The sequence below is a fragment of the Dromaius novaehollandiae genome, chromosome 16, assembly GCF_036370855.1.
Source record: "Dromaius novaehollandiae isolate bDroNov1 chromosome 16, bDroNov1.hap1, whole genome shotgun sequence".
NCBI classification, from domain to species: Eukaryota; Metazoa; Chordata; class Aves; order Casuariiformes; family Dromaiidae; genus Dromaius; species Dromaius novaehollandiae.
In genome coordinates, this window is record NC_088113.1 from 20,745,066 (window position 1) to 20,768,395 (window position 23,330).

The 23,330-nt window shown below is 60.1% G+C and overlaps 1 protein-coding gene across 4 annotated transcripts; it reads right to left on the reverse strand.

Moving 5' to 3' along the window:
* Positions 1-251: 251 nt before the first annotated feature.
* BCL2L1 (BCL2 like 1) lies at positions 252-22,439 on the reverse strand. Of its 4 annotated transcripts, none has more exons than XM_026107036.2 (6): positions 22,230-22,439; positions 21,128-21,274; positions 20,900-20,970; positions 20,448-20,525; positions 18,878-19,541; positions 252-1,891 (listed from the first exon to the last, which is right to left on the reverse strand). In XM_026107036.2, exons 5-6 carry the CDS (start codon positions 19,427-19,429, stop codon positions 1,754-1,756), a joined length of 690 nt encoding a protein of 229 aa, XP_025962821.1. In that variant the 5' UTR covers positions 19,430-19,541; positions 20,448-20,525; positions 20,900-20,970; positions 21,128-21,274; positions 22,230-22,439; the 3' UTR covers positions 252-1,753. The 4 variants fall into 4 exon arrangements, with proteins under 4 accessions (XP_025962821.1, XP_025962820.1, XP_025962822.1 ...); XM_026107035.2 differs by lacking the exon at positions 22,230-22,439 and adding an exon at positions 21,558-22,061; XM_026107037.2 differs by lacking the exons at positions 20,448-20,525; positions 22,230-22,439 and adding an exon at positions 21,558-22,061.
* Positions 22,440-23,330: the final 891 nt, after the last annotated feature.

Here is a 23,330-nt window from a genome sequence, read left to right on the forward strand (position 1 = left end):
CTCCCGGCTCCAGCTTCTCTTCAGTTTGGGGGTTTAGGCTCGGCTCAGTGCTGCAGCAGCACTGCAGCACCCGCGGGCACCGCCTGCCCCCAGCGCCCGGCTTCGGGGGGTGGCTGCAGCGGGAGGACGGGCGCGCTGACCCGCAGGGCCCGGCCCGGGACGGACGGATGGACGGGGGGGCCAGGATGCCCGAGCGGCCGCGGCCCAGCACCCGCATCGCCCCGCGGAAGGACCACAGCACCACCGGCAGCTCCAACGACAGATTTTATTAGTGGCCTCACCTCCACCTGCAAACCGAAGCAGTCGCCGCTTGCCCTGCGGCGCGGGGAGCGGGTCCTACGCGGGGTGCGCGGGGGGGCCGGCGGCAGGGCCAGGCAGGCCCCCGGGGCCGCGCGGACACCCCCCCCCCCGGCCCCCACGCCGAGCACGGCACCACACATAAATACAGACATACAGATAACAAAAATAGCATTAGAGTATTCACAAATGAATAAAAACTACTCGGATATTTACAGCAGAGCGCGGGCGGTATGTACAGAGGTGCCGCGAGGACGGCCCGGGTCTCCCGGTGGCTCCCGCCAAGGAGGGGCTGCTGCAAGAGCCACCCCCAGCGCCACCCCCGCGGCCCCCCCCCCCCCCCCACGGCCCCCGAGCCCTGGCCGGGGCGGAGCGGGGGGGGTGGGGTGGGGGGGACAGGCACCCTGCCGCAGCACGCACCCGTCACAGCCACGCCGCGGGGACAGGGCCCCCTCTGCCTGTGCTATGGGGCCGGGGAGCACGGCCGGGGAGGGGGCTACGGCCGGGGGGGGGGGCCGGGGCAGGCACGGCTGCTCGTAGCTGGGAAGCAGCCAGCAGCTTCGCTGGCCCCGAGTGCTTCCCCCCCCCCCCACCCGGGGAGGCTCCCACCTCCACGCTGCCCCTTCCTGCGCGGGCCGGGAGCCGCTCGGGACGCTGCACCCCCCCCGCCCCGGGCTCGCCGGAGCCCCCGGTGCCGCGGGCACCCTGGCCCTCCTGCCCCACGCCCGGGCCGCCCCCCCGCTCGCCCCAGCTGGAGCCGGGGCCGGGACGAGCGCACTCCCTGCCCGCCTGCGCCGCTTTAAGAGCAAAGCAAAGCGCCGGGCCCTGGCGGAGCGAGCGTGGGGAGGGCAGGACCGGGGGGGGGGGGGGGGGGCATGGGGGGGGCCACGCGCTGCCCACAGCAATCTACATTCAGAGGAAGAGGGAGCAGGGGAATCCCGCCGCGCCGGCACAGCCCGGGGCCTGACGCTGGTCCTGGCTACACCCGGGAGCGGCCGGAGGACGGGGAGCCGGGGCCACGGCACGCGCCGGAGGGGTCAGCGCCTGCGCCCTCGCTCTGGGTAGGGAACCTTATATTAGTGAGACATCTACACACACGCACGCACTCACACATGCAAAAATAAGTCTGTTTATTCTCCTCGAAGGGACTGAGAGGACCTGCGGGGCTGGGACACCTTCGAGCCAGCGCTGCCCCCAGCTGCCTGCATCGCCCCGGTGCTGGGGGCTGGCGGCCGAAGCGCTGCATCGGTCTCGGCGCCTTTAAAACACAACGGAACGGTAAATAAGAGAGGCTACAAGGAGAGGAGCTGGCGGCGCTGGGAAGCTCCGTGGAGCGGGCAGCGGCCCGGGAGGCGGCGGGGCTGCCCCGCCGCGGTGACGGTGCTGGGGAGCGGAGTGTAGTGGCTGGTGCGGTGCAGGCGCAGCTGTCCCGGCGGCGGGCGGACTCGGCGGCAGGTCACTTGCGGCTCAGCAGAGATCCCAGCAGAAGCACGCCTGCCACGGTCGCCCCGGTCAGGAGCCATTTGTTGAAGGTCTCCTGGCCCTTCCTTATCTCAGCAGCAGCATTATTCCCGTAGAGGTCCACGAACCGCTCCTGCGGGGACGAGAAGGAGCATGAGCAGAGGGCCGGCGCGGCACGGCCTGCCGCGGGGAAGGGCTCTCCCGGCCGCACGGAGAGGGCTGTCTCCTGGCACAAGCGCCTTTAGGCCACCTCCTCCGCGAGGCTGGAGATGGCTGAGACGTCCCGCACGTGCCACCCTGCGATCACACACATCTGCAGGATGCTCGCGGCATCTCTGGGCCAGGCTGCGGGCCTTCCTCCGGCTGCCTCGTCTCTGCTGCCTTCTGCAGCTCTCGTTCTCCACATTCGGGAGAGGGAGATGCAAGGGGAGAGAGCGGGAGGCCTGGGGCTGCCAGGCTCCTCAGGCAGGAAAGCGGCGGTGGGGACGGAGCGGGTGACAGCAGCCTTGTGCTTCCCTGCTCTGAATCATGCACACAGGGTGAAGAGGGAAGCACAGGACCAGTCATGAGAGAAGCGGATGCCAGAAGGGATTTGCGAGGAGAACACGAGGGCAGGGCAGAAGATGCATCACGTGCTCTAGGCGCTCTAAAATTAGCATCAAAGTGCGATAGAAATCATTGCAGCAGGAAAAAGCTGGGCTTTATTCCACTGCCGAGGTCTCAGGGAGCAGCAGTGCAGCTGGTGCCTATGGCTACAGTACGAGCAGAGACCACGTCTCCCCGCGGCTTTCGGGTCCAGAGCAGATCCCCCACCTCCCTTTGCCCCAGCCAGACCCCGGCAAGGCAACGCTCCCGCAGCCCGGGCCGCGGCGGGTTACTCCACAACACGCTCTGGATTTCGCATTTCAGCTTCGCGAGTCATCGCTGCGAAGCCAGCCATCCCGGGCGGAGAGATTCCTGCCTTCCCCGGAGTTTCAGGAGACGGGGCCAAACACGAGCCCAGCCAGGAATGCAGTCACTCCGGACCGGCCCGTCTGAGCTGACCTCCTCCCCAGCCCTCCGTCTCCGGCGACGGCAGGAACCGGGCAGATTTAACAGTGCCACGGTGCAGCAGATCGCCGCGGCCCTTCTGCCCGCCGAGGCCCCCCATCCCCAGGCCCCCGGTGCTCGGCCGGAGGAGGCCTCGCAGCCCGGAGACCCGCGTCGCCCGGGTTTTGCGGGCGAAGCACAACGCTGGCTGCAGGCCAGGGGCGGAGCGGGCTGCTTCGCTGCTCGACAGGTTCTTCCAACGCAGACCGGCGGCCCAGGTGGTTTGAGGCTGGTGCTACACAGAAAACTCGATGGGAACCATTTCTTTTAAACGGCTGCTGAACAGTTGCATTCGAGTCCACACGGCTAAGCGGGTAGCCGGGATTCCCAGGACCCGGCTGTCCACCACAGCCCCGGCACCGCCGCGAGGTGAGCGGCTCCGGCCCAAGGGCCACGCGCTGTTTGCAGTGCAAGGAGGGAGCCAAGTTCAACGACCGGGCAGACAGCACAAAGGAAGGAACTTTACACCCCAGCGCCTCCGAGGTTTATCAGAGCCCGGCAGGAACAGCAGGGCTACGGAGCCGCGCAGCTCTGGCCTCAGGGACCGCTTCCAACTCGGCAGGCCAGAGAGCAGGACGGCTCAGGCTAACTTTGTTTCCTCTCGCTAAGGAAGCAGGTCCTCCTCCCCGCCGCACACCGAGCACACGGCGAGGAGAAACCGGCACAGTGCAGCGAGACGGCCAGCGCCGTGCACCTCCCCTCCCCGGGGACGGCCGCCCTCCTGGGAGCCCTCGGGGGAAGCGTGCAGGCAGCTCCTGGCACGGGGGCCGCTTTCCCAGGAGCCTGCTTGTGCTGTACCTAGAGCCCATCTTCCCAGCAAGGTCCCTGCTCCCTGATAAATAAATACAATTCCAGTAATCCGGCTGCTCTGGGAAAGCAGAGATAAGCCCAGCTGACGCCATGCCCATGTCACACCTCACCCCGGGGCCTGTCCGGCCTGCTGCCCCGCAGGGAGCTGCCTCCCCTGCTGCCCACGGCCCCCGCGACGCGCGATGGCTGCTGCCACGGGATCCACGGGGGGGTCGGGGTCCGTCACGGGGACCGAGAGGCTCTTTAGGCAACTGCCCCTCTGCTGCTATTGGGAAAGCAGTGCCGGTCCCCGAGTCCCCACAGAAAAACACCCCAGACGGTTCCTGCGCCGTCACGGCTTGCAGAGCGTCTCCACACCTTGGCCTCCTCACGTAGCTTTTACCAGGACAGGTACCGACCGGCGCCTGGGTGAGCCTCTTACACGCGAAGACGTAAAACGATCCCTTTTCTATAGGATAAGGGAAACAGGGGATTTGCAAGGGCAAATCTGTCTTGGTCACAGCACGTACAAGCAGTCCATGGGCTTTCCGACGCCTGCCCCAGCAGCGCCTCCTCCACTGCCCCGCTGCCTTAGCCCCTCTCCGTGCAGCATCCTCAGCCCCAGAGTTATCAACCCCCACAACAAGCACTTCAATAATACCCAGGCGATCTCCGTATTTCAGCACCTGCCCCTGCCCCATCCACTCTGCTGTCCTTCGAAGCTCTTTGCCTTCCGTGAAGTCCCGTCTCCAGGATCTCACGCCGCCCCCGACCGCCGTTCACCCCTCCGCCCCTCACCAACGCTGCCCCGCTGTGAGGGGACACCAGCAGCCCGGGGACGGGGCACCCTGACAACCCGCACGCTGCCAGCCCGCGGCAGGGCCCGGCCCCGTCGCAGCCCCGCTCCGAGCTTCCTTCAGGGGCACGACGGCCGCTCCAGCGAGCCCCATCGCCTCCCAGGGCAGCAGAAGGCCGCGGCTTCCCCTCCCTGCCAGCTAGCGCTGGCCCGCAGAGGTGCTGGGCTGTGTCCCGGCTCCGTGTCGGAGGAGCAGACAGGCCCCAGCCGCACGCAAATGCCGCCCAGAGAGAAGGGTGATGGTTCCTGCCCCCTCGGCAGCCCCGCCGGCCAGGCGCTCGCCCAGGGCCACGGTACGGCCTTCGCTGCAGCTCCCCACCCGAGACGCTGCCGTTGTGCCAGCAGTAAATACCTGTGCTTTGGAGAGCTGACGGCATCCCGCCTAGCAGGGCTGTTCAAAATGCCTTAATGGCAGCCATTTAAACACAAAGGAGGGCGACTGCCAGCTTGCTACTCGGCCCTTGTCCCAGGAAGAAGGTCAAGGAGCCACAAAACGGCAAGTGATTTACTGCAGGAGAGGGAGGGAAGCCGATTCCAACGCCAAGGAGGGGATATTTTTAATTACGGCACAGGAAACCTTTCTGCTGATACATGGTGACAAGCAACAGAGCAGTGACAGAACATGGCAAGCGGCAGCGAACCGAGAGCAGGCTGGGGAGGACAGGGGACACGGGAGAGCTGGGGCACGTGTACATGCAGAACACACAGGCTTGTGCAAAAACGCCTGGTTTGGGAGCACCTTGACTGCCCAAATAACATCGGTCTGTGCTGGAGCCTTCGCTGCCTCCCAGGCTGCTGCCTGCCGCAGCAGGGCCGGGGCAGGGCCCCCCTCGCCCCCCCGTCACCCCCCTCAGCCCTGCTCCAGCATCCAGGCCTTTTAGCAGGACCAAGCGCAGAACCGAGCGTGGGGAGAGGGAGGCAGGTGGGCTGGGGGAAGCCAGCTGGACGGCTCTGGCTCTGCGCCTGGGAAACCCGCAGAAGGGTAAAACGCATCCCCGCACCTGCCAGCCGCTGCCCCGGCCCCCGCCGCAGCGCGGAGAGGAGGTGCAGCCGCGTGCCGAGGGCCGGCCGCCCCCGCCGCCGCGCTCCCTCATGCCGCCGGCCGCCCAGGCTCTCCCGGCGGAGCGGTTAGGGTGCCCTTGTCCTGTGGCTCCTCGGCCAGCACAAAGTGCTCAGGGAGGGAAGTCAGGAGAAATGGGCTCTTCTGGTGGGTGCTGCAGCCCTGCAGCACCTTCCGCAGCAGCAGCAGACGCCAGGGGAAGCGGAGGACACGCAGCCCCGGGGGCAGCGGTTGCGGGCCGCGTTTGACCCTCTGCGCTACCTTTTCGCTGGTACGTGCCCCGGAGCTTGGGCAAAGCCAGTTCCAAGAAGCCTGTTTTGGGGCCCTTAGTTCTGAGAAAAGGAAGTGTTTGCTGAACAAGAGATAAATGGCACACGGTGAACCGAGAGCTATCGGGTGCTACAGGCGCAGAAGAGCACAAGAGCCTGGTGGGGGGAGGGAGGGGAGGGGACACCCACCCCTCGCCTTCCCGCAGGACCACAGCAGCGGCGGTTGGAGACGCAGCTCCAGGCTGCCCGGCACCGGTGGACGTGAGCCTTTCCCCCCGAGGAGCCAGCGACAGCTCAGTGGCTGCAGAACTACAAGCACAGATGTGTCCCCTGGGAATAGCTCAGCGATCCCAGGACAGGGAGAGTGGGAAAACAGACAAAAGCATCCTCTCCCCTTATCCTGGGAGCAGGCTGAAGGTTAGGGAAAGGCAGCTCGCTCCGTTCCCACACCACCCCGTGCCTCAGCTGCTCTGCACCTGAAGCCCAGCACGCCGAGTACTAATTTTGACCTCTGCGGTCCTGTGTTTGGGATCTCAGGCTTGCCCAGACACGTCCAGATATTTCTGGCCTCCCCGTCACCTTTATCTGAGAGGAAATATTTGGAATTCCTGAGTTGCTCAAAAGGAGGACTCTGGTAGCAACAGCACGTTACGGTCTCAATCGCCCTCTTTGTGCGCCTGCACGGGCCTCCTCCGCCCCCGGACGGGACAGGCTGTTCCAGCACAGGCTCTCAGCACCCGTCACATCCCCTTCCCGCCCCCGGGTGACAGACGCATCCAAGAGGAGGATGCTCCGATGCCGGCGATGGGGAAACAGCAGGAGCTTATGCCTACATGAAAGGCAATCCCTAGGTTTCACTTCTCCTCCTCCGGTGCTGGTGAAGGACATAACACCTCCCTGCCTGAGCCCACGGCCACATTTGCTGCAGGCTCCCTCCCAGTGACGCGTGCCAGTCTCCGGGGGGACGGGGGGCCTGGAGACCCGGATTCCCAACGCGCGCTCCACCGGCACCTTCCAGCCCGCGGGCAGGTGAGGCTCTGCAGCGCTGAGGGCCTCCCGCCTGGGCACCAGCTGCCCAAAGACTCTCCAGGCACCTAACGCAGTTTAAACAAACACCCACACCATAGCGGACAGCCGTTTATTCCGACCACTTCAAAACGCTGCCACCTCCGAGGGGAGATGCAGCCGCTTCTTAAACACTGATCAGTTGTGTTACATGACAGCGCAGCGGACAGAAAACAGGATTCTGTCTGACCAAAAACGCTCTCCATCTCACGGGGAAGAGTGGATCTCTCAGAGGCAGGGTTTAGCTGGGACAGCGGCCACATCCCGCCCTGAAAGCAGCAAGGGGAAGACCTGAGGTTTCAGCCTGCTGCTGGTCTCCATGTCAGAGCTTCGGCCGGTTTCATTCACCGGCACCGGCTGAACCACCACCAGCCGCCCGAGCAGGAGGATCTTAGTTGCTAGATCCTATTCAGGGCAAGTGAAGCAGACCAAGTTCCTCTTTCAAGATAAGCTGCTACATTTGGGGAAAGAGGATTCAGCAAGTCACACTGAACCATGCAGGCAGGTGAAGGAAGCAGATGCGAGCAATTAATCCCCATCTGGTCTGTTCTGAGCCAGGGCAGAGCGGGAAGGGGACGCAATCGGCTGCCAGGGGAACGCGGGAGTTTGGGCACTCGGGGCTTCCCTTGCACGGAGAAGGGAAGAGTCTGGCGGTCACTCGGATACCAGCCTGAAGCTCTGAATAGCAGGGAAGGAGAGCTGGGCTCTAACCAGCCTAAGAACGGTAACCGGTGGCACGTGGTCCACCTTCAACACGGAGACTCTGAGTGACTCCAGCAGGAGCTACGGAGCCTCACTGCACACTCGATCCCCAGCCCCAAAGGGTCCCCACTGCCACCGCAGCCCCCCTCCAGCAGGCCGAGACGGGGAGACTCGCTGCAGGGTCACCCTGGGCTCAGCGGGGAGACGGCAGAGCTCGGCGGAGGCGACCACCCCTTCGGCACACAACGTGCCACGGGGAGGAAGCCGGCCCAGACCAGGCTCGGCAGCTCTGCTGGGGAAACACACTTTCATGTACAAGAACACACCTTCCGAGACAGACACCCCAGCAACCAGCTCAGCCCGTACAAGACTTCCCACACAAGAACCTCAATGTGCTTTACCAAAAATTAGTTGGCTCTGCAAAGCCTCCTGCAGAGTAAGTCAATATTATTCCCAGGGAGATCAAGAGAGGTGCAGAGAGGTTAAGTGATTTGCTTAGAGTTGCATAAAAGTCAGCAGCATGATCCACAGCATCTGACTCCCGATCCACATGTTGTGGTCATGAGGCAATGTTTCACTTGAAAACAAGGCGCTGTTTCTGTTACACCTTAGCAGTAACACAGCTGTAGTTACAGTTAAGAGGTCGAACATCAGCCACCGGCCAGGCTTGGACTCGTTTGCATGAACAGGCATTCGCTAATGAGATGCTGGAAACAGCTTTGTGCTGAGGGAAGCGAGACAAGCGTGGAAAAAGAAAGGCAGCAGCACAGCGCAGACCAAAACAAAGCCCGGCATCGACAGCAACGTGTTCCCAGAGCCCCTTCAGGCTGCCAGCTCACCGCTTGGGACCAGCATGCACAGACCTGCAGGTGAAGCACACTGGGAAAAGGCAGCAAGATCTTTCAGAAAAACTGAAAACAGAAATATTCCCAAAGGCTGCCACCAGAATCCTGTAAACACAGCGCGGTGCAGCGCGTCCCTGTGTGACTGCCAAGGCACAGGAGACCGCCGGGAGGTCCTGCCTGCCCTGCTCCACCAGAGCATCCGACCCCCAGGCTCCTGTACGCGCACATGGCCCTAACCCAACCTAACCCTGCCTCGAGCGCAGGCCCTAGAGGGACAGCAGTGACACCGAACACGGCTGCGCCGGCCACGCCGCGCTGCGGGGAGCGTGGGGCCTGGGGGGACAGCGTGACCCCCGCCTCAGGCAGGCCGTGCCAAGGAAACGTGCTGAGCTGCTCCTGCTCCAAGCCCTGGTGCTCCGGCCCGTGGCTCCACCTCGGCGCGGCCGGGCACCGGGAGCAGTGCCGGGGACAGCCGCGCTGGCTTGCAGGTGCTGGCGCTCCAGGGACCCAGCTCCAGCTGTCCTGCAAAGAGCGACCTGCAGGGAAGCAGCCGGCTAATCCCAACGACGAGGGCAGGGAACGCTGGCTGTGCGGCAGGCCTGCATGCCGGGAAGCCTGTCACTTCGAGGGATGCAACTGCACACTGGAAAGGGTTAAACAAGCGCATCCCCACCTCTCCTCCCACCCCTCGGCAGCCACACGCTCAGCTGAAGCTGCTTGGTCCCAGCCGGCACTGGGGACGGCGCAGAGGCTGTCCCTGCCGCGCTAGCGGGGTACTGGGGTGGACGTCAAACAAACAGGACTGCGGTACGTGAGAGCCAGAGCCGGCTCTTTTCCAAGCAGAAAAAAACCTCCACTAGCACATTCCGGCCTTAATCCTCACTGCGGCAGCGTCCTGTCAGACTGGTTTCATCACCAGCTCCAGGGAACCTACAGCAGCCCTGCACCACTCGGCACAACTCCAGCATCTCCCAAACCCAGGAAAGGGGCTGTGACGACAGCTGTGACCCCCTTCCCTGTCCCACGGGACTGCTGCGCACGGCAGGAGCCTGGAGAGAAGGGAATTGCTCCGTTTCAGAAACCTGCTGAAACATTAATGTGTGTTAAAGCAGGAGATGGTGCGAATGACTAATCTACTTGCATCCATCTTTCATCAGTGAGTCTCCCAGAACTAACTGGGCTGAGGCGTCCCGGCGGCGCCGAAGCCGAGCGCAGCAGCGGGCGCGCTCAGGAGAGCAGGCAAACGCCCTCGACACAAAGGCACAGCAAAGAACACAGGCCGAGCCGCATCCACTCAGGAGATTAGCACCTGCTGGGAATGGGATTGTTTTGCAAAGGGCATTAAGCGGAACAGTCCGAGGGAAGACGGTCTCTCTGACGCTTCTCCTCGCTGGCCAGATGGTGTCTGAGCCCGACGGGCAGCACGGCCGCCTGCCTTTTGTGCGAGGGGCACGCTCTGGGGGCAGGCGAGACTCCCGCCTGGATTGCACGCTTATCCGGAGCCTGCAATGCCGGGGAGCCGAGCGATTCAGCAAGCTGCCGCACAGGGCCAGCACCTCTCCACAGCCTGCCGTGCCTGCGACACCCCGGGAACAAAGCTCAGTTGTCACCTTGTCACAACTTTTCCCAAACATTACGCAGCTCCTGTGCAATCAGGCCCTTGTGTAACTATGGGGAAACCTGTGCTAAGGGACACCATGTGCTTACGCGCACCCGAGTGCGAGCTCAGAAAGGAGTTCCCTCTTCTCCAGGGCAGCGCTGGGCGATCCTCAGCTCTCAGCAGCCCTCAGCCAGGCCCTGAACCTTACTCCGGCCCCGCTCTCGGGGAAAGCCGGCACTGCCAGGCGCTTCCCGAACCAGCCTGGCTGCAGGGCATCCCGGTTCCTTCGTCCCGGAGGAGGTGGGTCACCGGGACGGCAGACTGGCTCTCCGGCATCCCAGAGGAGCACCAGCCAAAGCCCACCGCTTCCCGCTTCAGCCTGAGTGTCTCCCAAGGCTGCTACAATCCTTCCATGCCACTTGAATGGAAAAGGGGAAAGGGCGGAGGGGCAGGAAGAGGAAGAAGATGTGCTCATTCTGTTTTCACTTCCTGTTAGCCCACAGGCTGAATCATTCGAGATTTCATATGAAGTCACTTTTAGCAAAATCCTTGCTGACTTGAGCAGAGGAAGCAGCACAGGGAGCTGATGCAGCAAATGCAAGAGCGCAGCACGGCACACGAAGGAGACTGAGCTCTGCTCTGGGCTCCCCCAAACACGCGGGTGCATGAAATGATCGCTTGCTGCTGGCAGCTTCCAGACGAGGTCAGTTGGTCTAGCAAACGCAATTAGCTCCCCCGACACGTTCGGCACGCTCGTGAGCCACACCACTACAGGATGCGAGCGCTTGCGGCACTGGTATGACTGCTGACTTGTGGGTAGCAACGTCTCATTTTCTTAATACGCAAGTTATATGTCACCCAGAAAATACCCAGGGCCACATACACACCCAGCTTCCACATCCTCGCCCCAAATGAGCCAGCTAGCCACGAGTTACCCATACAGCAGGCTCACGTCACGTACTGCCACCAGCCTTTCCTCCTGCACAGGAGCACTTGCAGGATCCCCAGCCCCTTTCAGCACATGCGATGACAAAAAGCACAGAGACGTGCAAACGGGACCAGGATCGTTCCAGAACTAGCAAAGCGCAGACCACCATCCCACTGCCCGCTCCTGCCAAGCACAGCGTCAGCTGCACTCAAACAAAATCCACCCCGGGCCCCACGAGTGCCCCGGTCTCTGCCTTTCACCTCCCGCAGAGCCCTTCACCCTGCACCGGAGAGGACAGCTCTTCGCTCAAAACCCCTGCGTGTTGCCAAGTTGTCATATTTTGGAGTATTTGATTTCAGTCCTAAGAGCACCTGGCTGGCAGCGATACAGGGCAGAGGGAACCCGGCTGCTCTTTGCTCGGGGCTGGAGCGAGCCCCGCGCAGGGGACACCTGCCTCGCTCGCCCTGGCCTCGGAGCCGTGGCCGCGGGGAGAAGGGGGAGCCCCGGCCCGGCCCGAGGGACGGCTGAGCTCGGAGACCGGCCCCTCCTCCCGCAGCAGGCTCTGCGTCCCGAGGGCTCATCTCCCCGAGCAGGATACTGATGCCAGAAGCTAGCTACTAATTGGATCTACTTAAGTCAGAAGCTACGTCTGCAGACACAGCTGAAACACAAGCTTGAGCACAAAGGAGGATAATGCAATAAATTCAAGCAGCTCTCCCCAAGGGAGTCAAACAGACCCCTGAAACTTCCCTCTTCTCAAATACAGCTTATTACCCTTCCTTGGGCACGGTGCATTAATGCAGGGACAGCTATCGAAATAGTAACCAGTATAATGTCTGCTGAAACGCAGCTCGTAGGTTCAACACCACGCTCAGCTGGCTCCCTGCTCCCATTAGCAGCAGGAAGAAAGACCAGTACAGCACAACGTGCAAATAATCCCAGTGGCCACGGGAGCCTCTCTGGTTAACGCTCTGAATTCTGCCCGCTCCTCCCTCCCTCGCTGCCCTGGAGGCAGACAGCAGCACGGGGAGCGCTGGGTTTCCCATTAAAGAGATCCTGGGAGACAGCGCTGGGCTGGTACACGTGAGCACGTGTCCGAGAGAAGACACGGGCGGCTGGAGATGCCGGCTGCGCGGGGAGCGGCGCGGGCGTCTCCGCCTGGAGGCAGTCCTTCCCAGCGCTGCTCAGCCCGTGCGCTTCTTTTCTTTCCAACTAAATTAAACATGAGGATAAAATAAGCAAAATACCTAAAAATAAGAAATAAAGTGAGCATTTCTGCAGCACAACTAGGTCACGGCTCCCCGGCGTGCGAGCCGCGGCAGCCCGCGCTCTGCCTCTGAGCCTCCCGGGTTCAGAACCGCCGTCCCTGGAGACGGTGCCCTCCCGAAACCCACACCTGCTCCCCGCGGCCCCAGCTGGGCCATCTGCTAACGGCTCTGCCGCGCTCCGCACCCGCGCCCAGCCCAGCGGCTCTGCTCGTGCAGCCAAGGGCAGCCTTCCTCCCCACCCGAACACCGCCACGACACGCAGCCACCCCGGGGGACCAAACCGAAGCGGCCCTGGTGCGTCCCGGAGAACCCCCCTCCCTCTTCGCCGGCCCACCAGAGCCTGCACCGCACGGCGGAGCGCGCGCGTCTCCAGCAAGTGCGGCCTTTAGCTTTAGTGCTGAGCGTCTCAAGGACGTCCAGCAGCTCGACTTTGGAGATGCTTTGCACAGCAAATGCCACCCCGCACGTCCCGCCAGGCAGGCAGCAGGGAGGCTGGGAAAAAAGGAATGCGCTTTCCCTCTCCAAGGACAGGGCAGCAAATCAAGGAGTGCCCTGGCACAGAGGGACACTGTTTCCCTTTCATGCCTCTGTTATCAGCGTTAATCTTTAGTCATTCAGAACAATAGTGTTTAAGGGTAACATCCCTCTCGGGAGGGTGGAGGAGGAGAGCTGGCTGCTTTCCTGCCAGGCAGCAGCCACCCCGCAGCGAGGATACCTCGGCGCTGAATCACCCCAGGAGGCATGGTGACATGGTGACAGCAGCGGTACTTCCCCACGGCTACCAGGGTCACCGGAGGGGACGAGAGCAGCCCCTCGTCTGCGGCCGTGCCAGGAGTCACCAGCCAGCCCGTCCCTCTCGGCTCTGCAGGGCTGTGCTGCCATGGCCGAGAGCCGTCCCTCCCCCACCCCTCTCCGGCTCCTCCTGGCAATGCTCCGGCTTCCCCGTTAGCAGGGAAATAGCTACTGGAGAGTCCTTGTAACGGCAGGATAGGGCTATTCTTGCAGCCTTCAACAACTTGGGAAAAAAAAAAAAAAAAAAATCAAAGGAGAGAAGCCTAGGCAAGGGCCTGGAAACACCACGCCACCCTTCAGCCTGTACCACGCTAGCGCCTGCTGGGGCTGCAGGGATGACCCCCCTCTTGGGGGTGAGCCACGTATGTAAACCACGCAGGAGCTTTGCACAGGTTTTGCCCAGAAATCTGGTGCAGCCGAGCACCCCGGACATGTAGGAAAACTGCAGCTTCCACAGTGGAAACAAGAAGTCATCGCTCCTGCCCACCCCTCCTGCCAAGGCCTGACAGCTCATCTCGGCCGAGACAGGCGAAGACGCCCAGGCAGCGCCCCAAACTCCCGCCTCAAACGGGAGCAGGAGACGATCACGAAACCTAACACTATCCAGAGCAGCTGTGAATACACAACAGTAAAAACCAGTTTGTTAATTATGCGACTTTTTTTTTAAATGATACTTGGTTGTTTGGATTTAAAAAAAAAAGAAAACCTCTCTTCGCAGAAGTACTTGACAAATGGGAGCCCTCGCAGGCTCCCCGGGGAGGGCAGGACGCGCTCTCCCCCCGCTCCGAGGCGCGGGGTTAAGCGGGCTGCTCTGAGTCACAGGCCGGCAGTGACAGACCTAGAGCCAGATCAGGAGCGCGGCCTCCCCGGCGCCTGCTCTAATCACAGATCTCAGAAATGTAATCAGGCCGCACCACACATCGCGAGGCAGCGAGGAAAACAGAGGGCCCCAAAACAAGAAGCGAGTCACCGGGGTGAGGAACAGAGCTCTGCAAATGCGTCCTTCCATCTTTCACTTTCTAGCGGCAGGAATGCGGCGCTGGGCCGGGACAGGAAGCAGCAGTGGAAGTCATTCCAATGGCATTTCCTGGAGCGCGCTCCAGCAAAGCCTCCAGCTCCCAGGCAGCCGGAGAAGCTGCCAGAAAGCTGCACGCGGAGCAGAGCGCTCACACAATCCCCCCGCTCACGACGCGGCTACCTGCGGCTAGCCGGGCTGTCCTGCCCCCGGGAGCCTGAGCTGGGCTCCTGCAGAAAGCCATAATCATGCTGCAGTTCCTGGAGCCAGGGGAACACTCGGTGCTACAAGGGGACACGAGGGACTCGGCTGGCAGGGAGAGCAGTATTTTTTCATCACAAGCAGGCAGTGACAATGGGGATATCATCTCAGCCGCAAAGGACACGTACCATAAAACCATTAGAGAGGACAGAGCAAAAAGCTGTATCTCAGATAAGCTTTGCAGACCACCAGCTGGGCTTCATCTCTGAGACAGCAAAGAGCATCCTCTGGTTATCTCCACCCACTTCCTCGCACACAGTCGGCTTTGCGATGTGCTGGCCAAAACTTGGAACTGAGGGCTTTGATCTACAAGGGGAGGAACAGTGCCTGGATGCCCCGGAAACTCGGTGTGTTGCTACTCACTCAGGTGATGCCAAAATGGCAAAGCTCTGGAAAACACCACTCTCCTCCGAGGTGGCTCACACAGCGCAACAGGCGCCTCTTCGGCTCAGGCCACGGACACCTGGCGCTGGAGTTTCTTTCAGTATCTCAGAACACAGCAGCAGAATTCAAACTTGCACTAATCTCAGACTGTCCAGACAGCCTGAGCCAGCAGGACCTGAGCTTCCCAGGGCAGCCAGGATCTGCTAGATAACGTGGTGGTTGCAGGGCAGGATTGTCCAGGACATCTGGACGAGTGGATCTGGACTCTTCATTTGCATAAATATACGAGGTATTCAGTGGAGAGACTACCTTTAAAGTCTGACACTAGAGTCTAACCTCCAGCAAACATTGCATCACAAGCTGCTGGCACGGGAGGGAGAGGCTCGGCCTCCCAGACGAGCCCTTTGCAGCAAGGTGTAGCAGCCACAGGTGTGGGCACAAGGTCAAAAAGCATTTCTGAAGAGCCGAGAATTGAAGTCTAACTCTAAACCTGAAACCATTCAGAAGGCTGGAACTAGGGCACAGGATGAAATCCCAGCTGCATGTCTGTCATATGACACAGTCTGAGTCATTTCTTATCATTCAAGACAAAAAAAGTTAAAAAACTAGAAAATGAGTTTGCTATATTGACATCTTCTAAGGGTTTTCCCCAAACAGAACCACAAGCCTCCGTTCCACTGCAGAGCAACACAACACGCACAGCCCTGCACGCTCAGCCCCACGTGGCAGGGGACCACCAAGAGCTCGCAGTTTACAGAACCAACATGGGAAGTCGCTCCAGCCAGTCCATCCCCTTTCAGTCCTGTCCAGTTTGTCCGGATTCAGATGTTACAGACTCGTGACAAAGATGCTGCATGCTTTCAATCCCGGTCCAACACAGACCCTTGATGTCGGTCCCTATCACACGCTCTGCAAACGAGAAAACCTTTGCTTCTGTGTCCACAGACCTGTCTGCAAGCTCCCACAGAACACTGTATTCAAACCCCACTCGGAAGGTGGATTTAGCCTTCAAGGAAGGACTGTCCTCCCCCGGAGGGTCACAGCTGGACAGGACACCTTGGATACGTCTCTGTCAGGTGCAGAGCAGAACTACTGCTCATTTCCTTTCTCAGACATACTAAGCGTGGTCAGTACCTCTCTGCCTGCCAGGCTCTCCAGTGCACTTTGTTTCCCCCTCCTGTGTTCCCTCTCACCACATTTGTTATCTACAATTCCTTTGATCACTACTGCGTTCACTGTTTAAAATTTACAGCTAGTGGAATTTGGTCCTGGTCGAAGTAGCTGCTGCAGGAAAATGTCCTATCTATCCAGTTCTGATGGCTCACGCAGGCAGCAACTCTCTCCGGCCCAGGGCTGGTTATTAAATCCCTGCCTCGGGGTTTTTTTGTTTGCTTGTTTGTTTGTTTTCCCAGTGGCAGACTGTGGAAAGGAGAAGAAACAAAGGTATGACCAGTAAAGAGGACAAAATATACCCATGTTGATATCAGATAGCGGGATTTACCATTTTTCCCAGGAAAATGGTTTCCCAAGAAAACTGCTACAGCACAGCACACGGCAGCTGTAACAGTCCTCTCCAAAGGCAAACCTGCACTCCAGGAGCCATCCCACACTTTGTTCCACCTCCCTTCACTGATGGGTAATGAAACAGAGTCTTTGTATGTCAACAGACTCTGTGATACTTCTAGTGGCACCGCACTCCTTCCCCCCCTCAGAAAGGCTTTCCAGGAAGTGAAATGCTGCAACGCTCCAGAACGCAAACCACCTGGTCTCTGCCAAGAGCAGGCCTGCCAGAACTTGTGTCCTTCTTCTTGGGACTTGCCTGCTGCACCTCTCAGCAAGCTTTGTTTGGGTGGACCAGCATAACAGCTCAGACGCACTGAATGGGAGCCATAACCCTGTGCAAACAGGGCTGCAGGAGAGGGACTCTGTCACAGTAAGTACAGGGTGACACTCTTCTTCAAGGGAGAAATAAGTGGCATCAGGCCAACACTTTTCTCTCTGCAGCTGGAATCATGCTAAAATGAAGCGGAGCATCCCTGTGTACAGGCCGCACACGAGGCACTCAAGCTCAAGCTCTCGTGGCCCCTGTGCTGCTACAGTGCCACCCCTTTGCTAAGGGCCACAGCTGCCCTGCAGAAAGGAGCGTAGGGAAACCTGAGTCCAGACAAAAGCTACAGCTGAGAAGTCAAAAAGCACCAGTCGGGTTCTGCAGCAGGCTGGCAGCAGCCGCCCTGCTCAGCCCACCTTGGCGGCTGGCGCGGCAGATCCCCCCCGGCAGCGCGGCCTCCACCGCGCTCCCCGGCCTCCTCTCAGCTACCAGCGCAGCCCGGGCAGCGGAGGCAGAAGCCCCATTCAAGGTTACCGGCACAGCGCAAAGCTGCTCCCCAGGGTGGGAAACACGGCTAGCGGGGATCTTCAAAGCCCGGGCTGGTGGGCGGGTCGGACAGGGAGCAGTCCTGACCCTTCTGCAATCTGCTCAACAAATATTTGCTCCAAACAATGAATTTAGAGACAGACACAAAAAAATGAAGTTTTAACTGTGATAGTTCATTGGGGGTGGGGAACAGAGGGAGGAGGTATTTCATTCCCCACAAGCGAGGACCAGTGATTTTCCACCAGTGATTTAATCTAAATCCCCCAGAGAGTTCATTTACAAAAAAATCAGATTGCATTATCGCCTAGGTCTCCAGGATACAACCCAATCCGTCACTAACAGCAACAGCCACACCAGCATGGAAACCTCAATTTGATCACTCAATTCCAAGACTAATCTGTGGCTCTAAAAGCCAAAGCTGGGGGGAGGGGGGAAGAGCTCAGCATTTGGCCAGGTTTATCTACCCGATGAGAGAGCTAATGGGCCGGACGCAGCCTGCTGAAGTGGCCGGCAGACCCGGGGTTATTAATCGAAACCGAGCTCCTCTGCCTGAGCAGCCCCACCCAGGCAGTGCCCCGGGCAGCCACATTCCAGGAATTCCTGCGCCCTGGGGGCACAACTCCCTCTCCATGGATGCACCCACTTGCCCCCTCTCCAAGGGCCCTGGCAGAGCCAGCGAGGCCAAGCCGGCCCAAGGAGCTGCGGAGCTCCGAGGGGCTCCTGTGGCTCACCTCTACTGGACGGGTGTACGGCACAAAGCTGGGCTTAGAGGTTCCTCTCCCCTCCCCACATCTGTAGGGGTCTTGCGATGGACAACTGCTGACAACTGCCAAGCTGAATATGGCTCAAAGACCTCAGTTTACCAACATGCAAAGAAAGCAATTCTCCACCATTTAAATGCTCACAATTGACACAGTGAACTTTTTCCAGTGGGCACCAGTAAAGGTTACATCAGCAGGGAATCGCTCAGATCCCAAAGCAGAAGCAAGAAGAAAACTCAGACATCTGTAGGCCATATACCTCCCACGGGCAGAGTCCCATGCAGCGCTGCACAGACAGAGCAGGCATTTCAAGAATGCTTCCTGAAGAAATGCTTATTCATGTTAACGCATAGCCATGGAAAGCACACTCGACTTTGCTGCTCTGGGAATCTTGCTCCAAGCCAAGCACGAAGCAGCTGAGGATTCAGCAGCTCCCCAGCACAGAGCTGGCCACACGCCTCAGCTCCGGCTTGCACAGCTCCAACTGCCCCGGGACAGGCCCAAAAGGGGCCACAACCCACTGACGAAGACCCACAGCAAGATTCACTTTGCCTTCTCCTGTATTTGCTGGTGAAGTCCTGTCTTTAGGATGAAGAAGTAGCTATCACCCCACCGGACTGCAAGGCTGACCCTGAGGAGCGCTGGGTGCTCGCAGGAGAGGAAGCCCCACTCCCTACTGTCAAATGACACTAGGGACATGTCAAGAACAAGAGCTCCCATTGGAAAGACAAGCTTGGGTGACACTTGATTCCCAAAGGCTCTTGGAAAACTGCCTTTTATGTAACATCCAAGGAGCAGGCAAAGAAAGAGGGATGAAGGAGGACAAGTCTAGATAAAAGTTCTTTTTGTTTCATCGCAGTGGGCTGACCCTCTTGTGGCCAAGCATTAAGGACACAGAGGGCAAGGCCAGGCACCGGTTTATCTCCTTGCGTGATCTAGGACACGTGCTAGTAGGTACATCACAGCGAGCTGCTACCACGCTTTTAGTTTGACTAGTACCACTGATAGTCTTGAACAAGCAGGATGCAGGGAGCTACCCCCCCAGGGAGAAATATTCTTACCCATCCGCCATTTTCTTGGATCCAGGGATCTAGATGGTCGGTCAAGTACGTGGTCATCCAAGATACAATGCGTCCAACCAATACCCGCATCTCCTTCTCAACGCTCTCCACACACAACGCCCCTCCGAAGGAGAAGAAAGCCACGATGCGACCCCAGTTCACTCCATCCCGGAAGAGTTCGTTCACCACCTGCTCGAAGCTCTGATACGCCGTGGCAGGGGTGATGTGGAGCTGGGAAGTGAGGTCACTGAAAGCTCTCTGGTACCTCAGCTCAAATTCATCGCCTGCCTCTCTCAGCGCCTGCCTCACATCGGCTGCTTGAACAGTTTCATGGACCTCGAGGCTGCTCCTGTGCACGGCGGCTCCGTTCACTACGTGGCTGGCAGGGGGGTGCCAGGACGGGCTCCCGTTGAGGACACCGGCCATCCCGGCCTCTACCGCAAAATCAGTCCTGTTCTCATCCTCTTCCTCGAGCTGACTCCAGCTGTAGTCCTTCTGTGAGAGCTTGTAGGAAACAAAGTCAATCACTAATTCCCGGTTACTGCTGGACATTTTCACACTAGGGAAACTCTCAATGAGTCCATGGTCCAGAGCACAAGCAGATCAACACACTTAGCAGGTCCTGACTCCACGCTTCTTCAGGACTGATGAAAACATCTGACCTCTGCACAGACAAATGCCAGAGGAAAGAAAAGAGAGGCAAAGAAAGGGTTAACATTCCAGCTTTTTAGATGCATTCGTGCCATTAACATCAATAGCTTATCATTAGACTGAGATCATCAGGCATCTTTGCAGCCGGATTTAAGCTGCACAGCAGCTGACAGCCATACCCCCTCCTGCGAAGCCAAGCTAAAGCCCAAAGGGATCCCCAGGCTGCTCCATGCAGCCCCCCGCCCTCCGGATCTCACCGGACACAGGCACCACCAGGCAGGCCGGCTGCAGGCGGCGGCTCTGGCTCTGCTGGGGCGACACGGGCCAGCCCCGGCCGCGCTCCGCCAGTCCCGGAGCGCCATGGAGGCAGCACCGCCCCCGCCGCCCGGCCCGGCCCGCCCGCCCGTTAAAGGGCCCGGCTCCCCCCACCCCGCCGCAGTGTTGCCCAACGGTGACAACAGCCACGCAGCCGCCGGCTCAGGCCACCAGCGGCACTTCCCGGGGGTCAGAGCTGGCCCCCGCGCAGGGGCCTGGTGAGACGTTAAATGCGGCGCTTCCCGTCCCCGGGGATTAGCTTGGCTGGGTACCACGGCTCCCAGGTGCACCACGGTGCACAGCTGAAGGCAGCTGCCGCCACCATCGAATCCCTGCTGCCTCCCAAATGGCCAGAAACAGCCCCCCATTCTTCCGAAATCCCAGCAAAGATAACTTCTCCTGTTTTGCCTGAGGGAGAGTAAGGTTAAGGGGAAAAAAAAGGTTCAAAAATATCCTTTAAGAGGAGAAGATAAAAAGTGCATGAAATCGGTTTAGGAGTTCTAGCACTGCAGCTGCAGAAGGAGAAATGCACAGGGTTACAAGTCAGTGCCATCCTTTACAGTTTTCAGTATAGCCCTGAAATACTGCATTGCAAAAAGCATACCTAGTAATAAAGCAGGACAGAAACCCCAAAGAAAGTCTTCTAGCCAGCTACTATACTCAGATGGAACCACCACTGCCTCTAGAATAAAAGGAGTTTATAGCATTATTTAAACTGTCAGAGGTCTCCATAATCAAAAATGTGAATATACTACTTCTTCCACAGAGCTAAACCTCCCACTCCCCAAAGGCAGCACCATGTATTTTAGTCACCGACAGAATCTACATCCATCTCAAGGCTCTTTACTCAATACATTTTTCCAGTACTCATTTTTCCTGGAGTCAGTTCTCCCAGCTCCATTCCTGCTCTGCACTAGGGCCTGCAAGGAGAGGCAGAGCAAGGCTGCTTCCCTTTAATCTCCCTTTTCACAAGGAGCTGTAACAATAGGCAGGATGCACTGGTCCCCCGCCAGGATGTGGGCTGGAAAGAGTGCATGTCTGTGTTTCTGTACTCACCCCCTAAAGAAAAACTGCAGAGAGCGAGCTCTGGGCTGGGAAATCTCAGCTCACTTCGCCTGCTGGACCAGCTGCATTTGAGAGAGTTTGGATTAAAGTAATTTGACACTGCAAGGAGGCAACTCCCCGGTCCTCCCACGTCCCACCCCCTGCCACTCTCGCACCAGCTCCGCGGCGTGGCAGCCCTCCCCAGTCCTGCAGGGACCCGTGGTTGCAGGGGGTTCTCACCTCCAGAGTGGAGACTTTCTGCTCTTTCAGGTTTCACCTGAGCTTTGTCAGTCTCAGCAGCCTCAGAGGGACCCAGATTCAGGGATGAGCGCCAGGAGAGCCAAGACTTAGGCTGCTTCTTCAGAGACAGATAATCAAGTACAGGAACTATGAAGAAACCAGGAGTCACTGCTCTGCTTGAAACAGGAGTGTCCTAAGCTCCTGCCGGTTTGCATGTTGCACAAACTGGGGTTTCTGTGCAACCTTTTTTTTTTTTTTTTTTGGCTAAAACCTGGACAGTGAGTCAGCATAGCATAAGAGGAAAGAATGGATCATAGGTAACAGCTGAAGAGCAGAATCTAATCTCTCAGTGAATCAGCTCTGCGATCTGTATCTCTAGGAGGGAGGAATGCCATAAGGAGCACTAGAAACCATGCAGCAGTTGACATACCTTCCAGCAGATCTCACATATTTGCTGAGGGACGGAAACAAAACCCAAGCGAACCATAGAGGGTGGAGGAGCCTCCCCGGGCTGCCCCGTGCCTCACTGCGATGAACGGCGCCGGTTTAACAACGCCCCCGCCTCCAGGTAGGCCCGAGCCGAACAAAGGGCATTCCCACCCGGCTGGGCCGCGAGGCGCCTCCTCCCGACCGCCGCCGTCCCGGCGAGTGCGAGCTGCAGCGACTGCAGCCTGCCCGGTGCCCCTGACACCGGGCCGCGGGGGCTGCCAGTGCCCAGCCCCGTTTCCTCACGGCTGGGGGAGCAATTCCTGGTACTCGCTGCTATTAGCAACGGGCTAGTGCAGCCTCCGCCTCAGCCCGGTACCGAGCCAGGGCCAGCTCGGACCGGGCAGCAGTAGGCGGGAGGCCGCCTTTGAACCCACCCCCGGCCACTGTAGGCGCCCCTCCCGGCCGCCGTAGCCGGCTGGGCGGGGCCAGGCGGAGCACGGGGCCCGAGCACGAGGGCCGCCACGGGGCCCGCGAGGACCGGGCCCACGCTGCCCGCCCCTCGCCCGCCAGCCAATCAAACGCCAGGAAAGCCCTGCCGGGCGGGGCCTGGAGGAGGACGCTGCCATTGGCTGAGCCGCCTGTCACTCACGGCCTGCCCCACTCCGCCCCTCACCTCAGCGGCCGGTGGAGGGCCCGGGCCTTTCCCCTTCGCCGGTCCCGCGGGCCCGGCTGGCAGCGCAGCAAGAGGTCGCGGGGAGCCCCGCCGGGCCTGAGCCCGCTCAGCAGTCCCCGGGCTCCTTCTTCATCGCCCGCCAGGCGGCCGCCGCGCTTCTGGGCCGCGCCGGGGGGGTGCGGTAGGGTGGGAGGGGGCAAGGAGGGGGCGGTGCGCATGCGCAGCGCTCCGCCAGCCTGGGCGAGGAACAGCGCGCATGCGCAGGGAAGGCGGGGCAGAACTGTCCGTTATACGGGGGGGGGGGGAGAGCGGGAGGATACGCTCCCGAGGCGGCCGTGCCAGTGCGCATGCGCGGCTGGGCCGCGCGGAGCCTAGGGCTCTGGCGTCCCCTGTGGGTCGCGCTGGGGCGCTCATGGCGGCCGCTGCCCCCGGGCAGGCCCCGGTGCCGACCCTCGGCCCGGGCGGCAGCAGGGGCAGAGCCCTGCCCGTGCCCTCGGCACCCTACGCAGGTACATCAAAGCACCGCGGCCCGCCGGCGCGGCCTTCCTGCCCTGTCCCGGGCTCCTTCAGCACAGGCCCTCTTCTGTGCCCCGTTACCGCAGCGCTGGGCCGGTTAACATTTTATTTTTTGTGTCTCCAGAGCCCGACGCACACCTGCTGTGGTGCCCAGCTGCGGGCGCGGGGGCTGCTGTGGGCAGAGGGCCGCGACGGCAGAAGGAAGCCGTGTGGCGATGCTGGTCAGCCTGCTCGTGGGCAGTTTTCCACGCTTAGCAGCCTAACGACTGCCTTTCTTGCACTGTCACAGGGAGTTTTGTGCTGAACTTGAGGAATTTGAAGTACCAGTTAAAGGGAGCTCTCCCCAAGCAGGAGGAAGCCTGGCTGTTTGAAAAGCAGACAGCTGGGCAGTGGAGGCTGTTTTCCTCGGGCCAGCTGCTTGAAGGAGTTGATCCCTTGATCAGGAACAGACTGCAACAGGTAGCATAGGAGGAAGTTTTGTGGGGCTTTGAAACTGCAAGAAAGATGCTTATGCTTGATAGGGAACACCTGTGGGGGGAAAGAGACAGGAATTTGTTGTGTGTTTTTCCAAAAGCTGCCAGTGAA

Coding starts and splice junctions, on each gene's coding strand:
- BCL2L1 (XM_026107036.2), bottom strand. CDS start 19,429: ATGTCCAGCAGTAACCGGGAATTAGTGATTGACTTTGTTTCCTACAAG. Junction 1,892..18,877: donor TCCAAGAAAATGGCGGATGG/GTAAGAATATTT, acceptor TCGTCCCCGCAG/GAGCGGTTCGTGGACCTCTA.